The sequence below is a fragment of the Mytilus galloprovincialis genome, chromosome 1 (genome assembly GCF_965363235.1).
Source record: "Mytilus galloprovincialis chromosome 1, xbMytGall1.hap1.1, whole genome shotgun sequence".
Classification (NCBI taxonomy): Eukaryota; Metazoa; Mollusca; class Bivalvia; order Mytilida; family Mytilidae; genus Mytilus; species Mytilus galloprovincialis.
Genome location: NC_134838.1, coordinates 123641507 through 123653920, shown reverse-complemented (window position 1 = coordinate 123653920; position 12414 = coordinate 123641507). Strand labels below are relative to the sequence as shown.

General features: G+C 31.3%; 1 protein-coding gene across 5 annotated transcripts in view; it reads left to right on the top strand.

Moving 5' to 3' along the window:
• LOC143056797 (otoferlin-like) overlaps positions 1-12414 on the top strand; it is a 162855-nt gene that overhangs the window by 32263 nt on the left and 118178 nt on the right. For all 5 annotated transcript variants that reach the window (XM_076229988.1, XM_076229981.1, XM_076229964.1 and 2 more), the window contains exons 2-4: positions 6713-6768; positions 8311-8399; positions 12116-12215. In XM_076229988.1, the coding sequence (XP_076086103.1) occupies positions 6713-6768; positions 8311-8399; positions 12116-12215 (245 nt within the window). The remainder of the gene's footprint in view (positions 1-6712; positions 6769-8310; positions 8400-12115; positions 12216-12414) is intronic.

The following is a 12414-nucleotide window of genomic DNA, read 5'->3' as shown; positions in this document are numbered from 1 at the left end:
GCACCAATTTAATACCTACAAACAGTCTATAACATTTATAGACTTATATAGATTATTTCTGCAGGAGTTGAACATGAAAATACCATTAAGCTTTCCTGGAGTTATATTTCTCTTAGGAATACAATTTGCGATTTTCTTGTTTGATACTTAAGTTGTTATGAATATCATTCTATAAAGCTTTTGTTTGGTTAAACATTAGACGTAAAGTGATGTTTTATTGTGAATGGCTGATTTAACATTTGTTTGACTTGATTTAGTCAATAGGAGGACATATTTGACATTTCCTTCGAGTGAGTGATGTACAATAAAGCAGTTTACACAATTATATTGACCAATATTAAGATGACATTTAAGTCTTGTTTGTGTTTGGTGAAATCGTAGGTTTATAAAGCAATTGTCTCTATTGCCTTCGCCTCTATTCTTCCTACATATATTTCAAGATCCAGATATTGAAAAAGAGGGTCTCTGATCATGATATCTTTACTAATCCCCATACAGACTCATGTCTAGAATGGCATTATCCTTCAGTGACTTCTACAAGCAATTGGTTCATACCTATACTCTACTGTTATTGAAAGCGATGATGACTCATTATAATGGTATTTCATTTGACTTATAAAGTTGGATCTATTGTAATTTGAAGGAGCCTTTGTTAGTCATTATTTGTTAGTTATTATTTTAACTTTTAGTTTCTTGTGTACAATTTGGAGTTTAGTATGGTGTTCATTATCACTGAAATAGTATATATTTGTTTAGGGGCCAGCTGAAGGACGCCTCCGGGTGCGAGAATTTCTTGTTGCATTGAAGACCTGTTGGTGACCTTCTGCTGTTGTCTTCTCTATGGTCGGGTTGTTGTCTCTTTGGCACATTCCCCATTTCCATTCTCAATTTTAATGATGTTAAGTTTTTCAGTTTGGTCTATTTCTCAGACACTATAAGCAATAGAGCCATTATGAAATAATTGCAGGGTATTCATGTTGTCTTTATACAGGGTTCATCTGACCTTGACCTCATGTTTATAGTTGGTTGGTCAATGTTTCATTTTTCGGTTTCCATTCCCAACAGGATTGCAGTTTAAAATATATACGGAATAACTTCATCAAACTTTACATGATTGAACACACAAAGAAAAGTGAAATGAATTATGAATAAGGTTTTATAACTTTATATGTCTATTAGTATAGATATTATTGTTGGAACTAAGTAAAATCAATGTTCTATGTAAACAATCTACTCATTTTCTATGAACAACACAATAGGGCTTTCATGAATACAAATTAAATTGGGAAAAAAAACACCCATTAAATCATAGAATTTCATCATATAACATCATCAGTAGAACAATACAATCTATAGAATCCTCTTGTAATACCGTAGAAATTTATCATGTGCACTTCAGCAAAACAATGAAATCTGAAGAATAAAAAAAAGTTCATATTATTATAGAAAATTGTCATGCGTGTACAATGCTATAAATTAAGTATAATATTTATCATCATGTCATTAATGCTTTGTAGATTTCATTATACTAGGGGATTATAGGTATATTTATAGGTTCTTCTGAGAATTTTGTTTCATAAAGTGAGATGATATTTTAAGATAACGGAAATTGTCTTCCACATATAAGAACATCTTGTTGAGATATGTTTAATGGATTTAGCATTAAATGCATTAGATGATCTTAGATGCATTCAGTGCAAATAAAAATCAATTGCAAAATATTTTTTCTGTCATATAAGTGAAAACAAGTTAATTCCTAAGTTGTGTACATGTAGATTTGAATGAAATCCAGGCATTTTAATTCCAAGAATTTCTATTTAGAAAGATGAAAAAAGTACTAGTCTCTGCTATAAAATATTTCAGCAGAAAATAAAGTTTTAATATGAACTTATATTCACAGACATAAAAGGAATTTAAACTATTCTTAAATCAACTAAACGAAAAACAAAAGTATAATCTAACCCCTTGATAGTCCGTAAATAATGCTCTTATACCTTTAGGGGCCTTGGTGGATGATGGTCTCTTAGTAGTCAAACTACTATATAACTACGTAGCCTGTCAAAACTGAGGGGTGAGCTCATATCTGGGTCAGGATCCCTAATGGACCTTGAGATGAGGAACTCAGATGATGTAATTAAAAAAAATATTAGTCCGCCATACAATTGTGGATGCTGTGATTATAAAAATGGACGATAAGAACTGTTTTATAGAGCTGATGTGATGAGAAAAGAAATATGTAGATTTGACCTGAAATAAATTATTAGAAAGGACATTTTTTTATTGAATTTTATGATCAGAATTTTGGGATTATTTCATGAGGAGAGTGACATTTTTCACCATCTTCCGGGGTCCAGCAATTTGCGAAAAAAGTAATCTCACTTGCCACCCCGAAAATTTAACCAAACATGTATAAATGTACCAGCTTCGATATGAGCCATCATGCATGTTCAAGTAAACGATATGGACTGAGCAACGGAGGAAAACGTTACCATTACCGCCTATGGAGAATTAATTGTAAATGTTGACCCATCTTGCACATGTCAGGTGCACTTAACTCACTCTAATCATATTGACTATGATTGTAAGTTTTCTTTACGGTGGTTAATAAAAACTGACCGCCATGTTCAAGCAAATTAGTGCTGAAAGTGGCTTTAAACATCAATCAATTAATCAATCTTGCACTTCATGGTCAATAACATGGAACCTTTACAATGAACAGAGTTACAATATGCCAACAAATCCCTTAATGAGTTCAATTCCATGATACATGAATCACACATTATTCTTTATAAAGCTTAGTTTAAACAGTATGTATTAATGAAGAATTAAAAGATATATTACAATGTTACATAAAGGTCAAATATGGGATTCGGAAACAAGTTTAGAAAAACTTTTATAAATCCGTCTCCCTTATAAAAGCTTCCATGAATACATTTAAGCTACCGGTATCATCCAAGGCAAAACTAACAAACAAATTACCTTATGTTTTAACCAAGAAAACAAATGTAATCCTACACCCTATAGAAAACCAATTGATCAAATTGTATCAAAAGACATATATTTTGAAACAACACTAATTGTTCTCATACCAACATAAATCAGAAAACAAGTTACAAATAACAACATGCAACAATGCTATGCCCTGCCAACTCAAGAGAACCACACTGATCAATTTCTATAAAAAATAACAATTCACCAACATGTTTATAATCTCAATAATAAATTGATGAATGAGAATCGGAATTGGAAAAGTTTTTATTGATGGATAAAACTGTTTATTTGACTGATCTTCATTGAGGAATCAGGTTCTGTGATATTCAATCTTTATTGGTATTTTTATGCTGATATTATCTCTGACATCATGATGCTATTAAATGTTATGGAATATCCTGCATTTATCATGCTTTACCATGAAATACAATCAAAGTGATCTGATAGCCATGCTTGTTTTATGGGATTATAGCATGGTCTTCATGTCTTTCATACAAGGTTCACCTGACCTCAACCTTATTTCATTGATCAGTGATCAAGGTTAAGTTTTCATGTTCAAGTCCATATCTCAGATACTATAGGTTGCACTTTGTAAATACAGCTGTTTCTCAAAACACGTCTCTTTTGGGGAAAACTTGAATGTTCATAGAAAATTAATTTTGTTTACATACTGGTTCCAAGTTATGCTCTCTGTGTTCCATCTCACAGAAACATAACTTGAGAATTTTACCAGTAAATTTACATGTGCATATTGTTTACATTGAAATCTGTGGTAACCTTTCATTCGAGGTAGGGATAGTTAAGAAAATTAGTGTTAGTTTAAACTCTGAGAAGTTCAAGGCATATAAACATTGAAAATATGCTGCACAGCCCTATATTTTGACCTTTGAAAAAAATTGTGGTGCATATGAACTTTCAATTCTAGGATAAGATTTTTTTCAAAACTTCATAGTAAAAGTGGTACAGTTTTAGCCGTAAAAGGAGTTCCTATAGGAAATTGCATTGTCAATTTTTACAGAATTGCAACCTATAAGCAATAGGTCAACTCTATTTGGTGTATATAATAGTTGTAAGGAGTATATGTCTGTCTGTCAATTTTTATCTGACCTTGACTTCTTTTATTTTGTTCATTGGTCAATGTTATGTTTTTATAGTTAAGTCAGTTTTGTTTTCTGATACTACATGTATTAGAAATAGGCTAACTATATTTGGTGCATGGAATGATCACAGGTGAGACATTTTGGGGAATACACTATTGTTAACAGAAAGGTTGTGCTATTTTTTAAATTTGTACTTAAGAATTATATCTAGTATATAACAAATTCTTCATCAGTACATGTCATTACTTGTTGACAAATGCTCAGGTTGGAGCTTTTGCGACTACTTCAAGTTTTGATCACCCCAAGTGTGACTGGGAAATAGAAGTATGGTCACCACTAGTCTTCCTCTGGCCGGCAGTAAAGCCCTCACTTCAGTCAGGTGTCTGTTTGGCTGAGTGTAATGTAAAAACTTGCAGCCACATCTGGTCAGAAAGGGAATTATAAACCTGAATCCGGTGTAAAGAGAGTGCAAGAGAACCCTTGCAACAACTTTGAAGGGTCCGTAAGTGACCTGTTGCAAGGCTAAATTTATGTTCCTATCCAATATACCCTCATTTCTCATGGCAGTCTAAATTTCTCTGACCTTCATGCCCAGACACCTCTATTGCATAACCTACCTATTGTATTTATTGTTCATTTGTTCTCCTCTTGAATAAGCATGAAAAATTTGCAACTTGAAATTAAGCACCACCAATCAATCAATGAAGTTTTATGTCTTAATTTGTATACTGTTAATTTGTATACTGTTAATTTGTATACTGTTAATTCAGAAATTGAATGTGAAATCTAAAAAAATGCTATTGTACCAATGAAATGAGGGTAAACACTACTGAAATTATGAATGAGAGACTTTTCATCATTGTGATCATAAAACTTTCGAACTTTTTGCATTACACAGTACTGTATTAAAAATATCTCAATAATTTCTGAATTTACAGTATTCTATATGGATTTATGAGATTCAAACATGGAAAACTACTGTTGCCTTTAATTTAAAACCTAGAAAGCAGATAATTTTAATTAAATTGTATTGGTTTTTTATGTAGATGATACACCTATGATGTGAAACATATATCCTATCTATTATATAAATCGGGTTTTGAGTATGGTAATCAATCGGTATTTTGTTTTTATAATTGATGTTGTCTACTATGACAAGTAGGAAATAAAATTATAATGGAAGTTCTTTTTATATGTATGTTTTTTTCATTAAACCAATCTAATACAAACACTGTATTTATAACGGATTGTCTTCTGGTAATGTCCAGTGGCACATATTTCATGCATATTTAGAATGAGAACAAATTATAGAGTTCATCACTTAATGATTATAGTTTATATTTTATCTTAAAGAATATATCATGTGCTCACTTGACACAGTATATTGTACAATGAAACTGGTTACAGGATCAGGTTGTCTTTTCAGAAACTTATTAAAGCATAGACTTTTGTTGGGTTGCTGCCTCTTGGCATATAGTTAACTTGTCTTTTTTTTTTCTCATGTTTCATGTATGATTATTATGTTAAGTTTAAGCAATTAGTTTTAGACTATAAAACCAAACTGACGATTAACCATACTAATTAAGGTAACAGGATTCTTAAATCCTAGTGATTAATCCGTTGGACGTTAATTGACAGTATTTGATTGATTAACAGATTGGTAATGTACCTAATTTGTGTTTTATTGACAGAGCAATATTAACATTAACATTCAGTTATATTTACTAAAAACTTCATCATATGATGAATAAATCCTTTCCAGCTTATTGAATGCAGGAATACATTTCAATTACCAAAATATAATATTAAATTGGTTAAACAACATATATCAATTAACAACATCCTAGAGCCCAATGCTATCTATCAAAGCACCAATCCACACAGCTATAGATACATTGTATAAAGCTTTTAGAAAAATACTATTACTGATTTTGATAAAAGTTGGTGTATTTATGATTTTAATTTTATCTTCGATCATCTACATTATTGCCTAGGCATAACCGTATTGTATAGAGTAATACATCATAAGAGTAGGAAGTAATTCACAAAATACATCTGTATATTGTAGTATAGTGACATTGTAAATAATGGACATTATCTACTCTTATTACAAATGTAGGTCATACAATTCTATTTATTGGATTGATTCAGTTTTAGATTTCGTTGACACATAATGTTTTAAATAGAATCACAAAAGTGCTACGGGTCAGATGATATATTGACCATAATATCACTCTCCTTTTGAAATCAGGGTTAAAAAGATTGAAGTGTACTCTGACCTATTATCTCATTAGTTTTTTTCATGTCCTTTTTTAATAGCTAATACTTTAATGTTATGATGTTTGATTATTATTGAAGTCCATGAGATAACAATGTATTATCATTGAAAGTCTCAAAAAATGTGTGTTTTTGTTTTGAATAAAAAATTGTAGAGAGTATGAAATGAGACAGCAGCCCATCAACACAAGTAAGCAGAGACATTTAGTATCAATTGATATAAGATTTGATATATCATAAGTTATGCATTGTACTTTTATCAGAACTAAGTTAACAAGGATATCATGTAACTTACATCTCCATACTTGATACATACTTATCATCTGTATATATTAAATTTTCAGGAGTAGCACACTACACAAAGATTGTTGACTCAGAAGACTCAGCTTTCTATGATGAGGTTTGTTAATCTAATGTGATACAAGGATTACTCTTTAAAGCAAAACAAACTTCACAATAACATGGAAAATGGAAATGGGGAATGTGTCAAAGGGACAACAACCCTACCAAAGAAAAAAAAACAAATACATTTGCAACACCCTAAGGCCACCAAAGGGTCTTCAACACAGCTGGAAAATCCTGCACCTGGAGGTGGGCTTCAGCTGGTCCATAAACAAAAATGTGTACTTGTTCAGCAATTGATGTCACACTAAACTCCAAAATGTATAAATGTAAAAACTACAAAGATGGCTCTACATCTTGAATTAACAATTCCTAAAATACAATCTGAATTTCAATGAAACATTCCGTGGAATTCTTACAAAAGTGAGAGGACATCATCTTGTTGCAATAAGCTTGAGGATCCTGATACAAACACTCCTTCAACAAAAATTCTTCATAAGTTATCCTGAAATGTTCATGACTTACAAGGTTTTATTGTGTTGTCTTAATGGAGTCAAAAAGCCAGACATAGGTATGCTGTTTCCGGCATTGGTGATGGCGGCGACGGCGTCAACAATGTATTAGTTTGTGATTAAGTCTAGTTTATGGTGAACGGCACATGGTGATCAATCATATTTGGTATGCAGTTGTATAAGCATTGGCACATGTCATTTCCATGGAGATTATTTTGCCCTACCCCGTCAGTCATGGTCTATTGACCTCGAAACTTTTGCTTATTTTACATGTATTAGTTTGTGATTAGGTCAGTTTATGGGGTGGTAGGTCAATGATATTTGGTATGCAGTTGTATAAGCATTGGCACATCTCATTTCCATGGAGAATATTTGGCCTCGCCCCTCAGTCACAGTCTTTTGACTTTGAAACTTATTTTAGTTTACATGCATTAGTATGTGATAAGATCAGTTTAAGAAGATGAACTGCTTATGTTAAGTCAATGATATTTGGTATGCAAATTTATTGGCATTGCAAGTATTGTTTCCATGGAGATTATATAGCCCCACCCACTCTTCATGGTTCATTGACTTTGAAACTTTTACATAGTTTACAAGTTAATGTTTGTATTTAGATTTGGGAACGACTTACAATAAGTCAATGGTATTTGGTATGCAGTTGTATTAGTATTGGCACATCTCATTTACATGGAAATTGTTTAGCAATGTAACTCAGCCATGGTTCATGACTTTGAATATTTACATAACTTGTGTAGGATGTTAGAGTATTGCTATTTGGATTTCAACATTTGCATAATCAAAATTACAAAGAGGCGAGACATAGCTCTCTGATAACAGTTTATTTTCATAAGATTTTATGTGAAGTGATAAATGTTAGCGTCCTTATTCTTCCTGTATGAAGTCCACCTAGCAAACAACTAATTTTAACTTGATTTCAGTATCTGTAAATATATTCATTGATACATGTATATGGTATTATATGATATGTTATTATTTAGTTTCCTTTTAGTATTTAGTATTTTTTGACACTGAGATAATAGAGGGGGTAACTTACAAAAAAAACGTTTCTTTATTTTCTATTTTTCTAGGTCTTTGAGTGGCCTGTGGCACGTCCAATTGAAAAAGATGAATTTATTGATATACAGATCCTTAATTATAATAAATACCTCAGCAATAGGTAAGTCTATATTATTTATTTACATGGTTTAATATTGTCTTTAAATATTGTTAGTACATGTGGATTATGCCATTCAATAAAGTAAAAAATCAACCAAGCAAAAACAAATCTGTCCACAAGAGGAAACAACAGAGCAACAGAAATACTGAAATGCAACAAAAACAAACATAGAAACAGACCATTTGAAAACAACTGCCATATTTCTGACTAGGCTCAGGATATCCTAAGAAAAAATGGTGGGTTTACCCAGGCAACCAAAACTCTTGCCAACTCAGCAATTAAAAAACACTGCCAAAATGATAACACTGCGTGACAGGAATATAGAACAAAAAAACAAGAACGCTCAGGACAGAGAAATACTCCAAACAATATGTTACATTGTTTTACATTAAAACATGTTGACTGCATAATAAAAGTACACCAGTATACCACAAATAATCCCATAATAAAGAGATACTTGTAAAATTAAAAAACCAATTGTTCAGAAAACAATTGAAGGTCTTTCCAATAAAAACAATGTATTTTAATATGAAAGTAGTAAAATTAAGTTTAAAATGTAATTTCAATCGTCAAATGATAGCTTATGGTATGCTGATGCCAAAAATATATGGATTCTATACAATATTTTTTAAATAAGGGAGATAATTCGTTACTTCTGGTTTGAAAAATGTTACTTCCGATAATATTTGAATATTTACTTGACACTGATTCCAAAAATATCTGGTTTTATATTCTTTTATATTAAAAAAAGTACAAAAAATAGCTTCTTGCGGTTTACACAAGGTCACTTCCGGTTGTTTTTTCAAGGTTAAATGGTTTGATACCTATTGCCAAAAGTCTAATGGCTTTATCATGTATACATATGAGGTAAAAGCAAAGGTCAAAACCTAAAACGTCAAATGACCTTAAGATCAATTTCAAGGTCATAAACCAAGGACCTCAAATCAAAAGACCATAGGTCTTAATTATATTTGGTTAATGATTTATATCACCATACGCATATTTTCATTAAATACAAGAGGGGAGAAAACTCCCTTTTACGTTCAACGTACCCTTGCAATCAAAATTTACATAGAATATGACCTTGACCCTTGACCTTGACTTAATTTTATTTTTTTGGACCAAAAGATCCTAGGTCTCTATCAGTTATGGTTTACAAGATAAAAATGCATATCACTTATATCAAATTCATAAGGGGAAATAACTCTCATATTGAGCGTTCATATCATGCAAAGGATATAACGAGCAATTTTATAAAATAAATTTGTTGCTTTCTTTTACGGTTGCGAAGGAGTAGTGAACACAAGGAAAACAGTGTTTGGGGAGATAACTCCTACAAAGAAAAGTATTCAGTTACGCAGGGTAAATTTCAAAGGCGCATAAACTGTTCAATATCATATATCAAATATCTAATCAACATATTGCAAAACAAACATTTATTGCAAGAACAAAATTAGACGGAAGAAAAAAAAAATCAGAAGAAGAAAAACAATAGGTCTTTCCACAGAAAAGTAGATAAACCTAAAAAATTTTCATGACTTTTTTGAAATAGCAAATACTAGTAGATTTACTGAATTTTTACATGTTTTCCTTTTCTGACTTCTTTGTTTCTTATAGTTTTGGTGATTTCTTTCTATGTTTTGGTTGTTTCCTTAAGTGATCTGTGCTGGTGTCAAATCTGTTATGATAGGTTGCTGTCTCATTGACTCCTACATCTTTTTACACATAAGTGTGAATAAGGTTACTTTGATTATTCATGGAGGTACTGTACTTGTAAGACAACAACAACAACAACAACAATACTTTATTTTAAGAGGGTTACACAGTTAGCTATATAACATTGTCTCATGTATGTCATTTGACTATTACACATTTTTATGACAAGACCCTGCTATATATATCCCTGTTTCTATTAAATAGATACATTAAACACTAGCAATTACATTATTTCGCCAATATGGTGGTGACAGTCAGTGGTCATTGCACTATTAATGGTCATCATAAATTGAACTATTGACTTCTTTTCTGTACCATTTTACCAGCAAATATCTATGATTTCATCCTAGATTTTCTTGTCAGTTGTTGTAACTGTCTTTTTATCTTTTAATGTACATTTAGAATTGTGTTATTTTTTGTTTAGATTCAAGTGGAATTGTCTATTGTTAATTACTTATCTTACATTGTTTATTTGCTCTCTCATTTAAGTTTCTCTACTGTTTCCTTTTATAGATATTTTCCTAGTTACTTCACAAATTAGCAATGGTAAGGATTAGATGGTTTGGTCAAATGTATTTTTGGTATTATCACTTATATTACATGCTATTCTAAAATTCACCTATGATAAGTTAAGAAATTATTAAGAAAATATTCCTTTAACTCCCTCTAGCAGAGTTGAGCTTAGATGAATTTGGCTATTCTTTTATATGCCCTATTTGTTCATAAAGCTCCTAAATGAGTCTTTGTATTTACATGTCCCTGGCTTTTAAATGTTCAGATTTGAGTTTTCCTGAGGAAGATGAATTCAGAAAAGCATTTGGGATGCACAAATTTATTAGATAATTTTCATTTATTTCATATGTTTCAACCCAGGAGGGAAAACATCCTTGAAATTATTTATTAAACTCAATTTGACTCTTATCAAATGACAGAAATCTTGTCCAAGTTGCTTAACATGAAAGACATTTTAATTCCAACGCATAGTTAATTCAATGTCATCAAGCCTTGATGTTGTGTTTGTGTCATGTTCAATGGAAGCTTTGAATATACCATGTTCCCCATGGGACATAGTTCATTCACTTATTCTAGTGTCAGTTTCAGGGAAATTAACATCTTTATATTTTTCACTGACAAAGTTTTACATAACCTTATTCTGTACTACATGCATGTAAATGAGAAAAAAATCCAATTTTGATATTTTTCTGGTGGATGAATTGAGCAATAAATAATCTAGTTATTGGTTCTTATTTCCTTTGCATCCATTGATTGGACAATATTATTATATTGTCATCAGCAGTTATTGTCAACTGTTTATCACACCTGATGTACTTTTACTGCTCATTTAGTTATTTTTGTGTCGTTTTGATTTTGTTATGATATTTTCCCTGATTTTGAAATGCATTGTCAATAATATGTTTAATATGAATTGTAATCATTAATTAAATTTCCATAACTGAATGACTTGTCTGCTTTTTTCACAGAATCAGCAGACAGGACACTAATCATAATACACTACATACATAAAACAATAAACAATATTTACAGCCAATTTCATTGAGTGTGTAGGGAAAGATAAAATACTTGGTTAGCTTACTTTTTCGCTGAACCGCGAAGTCATTATTAGGTAAGATATACTACCCTCCTTCAGAAGTAGTCTAGTCTTACAGACAGTTAGATTAGTTATCTGTTCGACTAGTCTACTCTTAGAGGAGGGTAGTTTACCTCCTTATAATGACTTCAAGGTTTAGCTAACAAGCAAGCTAACCAAGGATTCTGCCTTCTTACACATTCAACGAAATCGGCTGTAGTTGATTTCATCCATTATGGGTGCTATTTATACTTCTACTTTGATTTGAGTCCCTTGCTTAGAGTTTCTTGCTGAAATTGTTATTCTCTATGTAAGATTAAAAAAGAAATTGATGAAGCATAGTTATTGCACATTATGATGTGCTATGTTTTTATGAATGTTTGATGTCATCTCATATACTTTATTTTTCTAGACTAATAGGTACCTTTAGAATGATTCTACAAGAGTTGATTGAAGTGGGAACGGTCAAGATCTCAGACAATCTACTAGATGGAAACAATGTTGTCATGAAGGTAAACTTTCCCATTCTGTTTTGGTTCTTCCAAACCAAATTTAAGTACTTTAGACATACTGCACAATTATTCTTGAAGAAATGTTATACTGCATAAGCTTGAAAGTGTAATCAATATTCTATGATAGCATTGTTGCTGTTGTACAGGGAATGTTAGGATGCTTTACAATAGATTATTGTATCAATTTAAATATATCTCT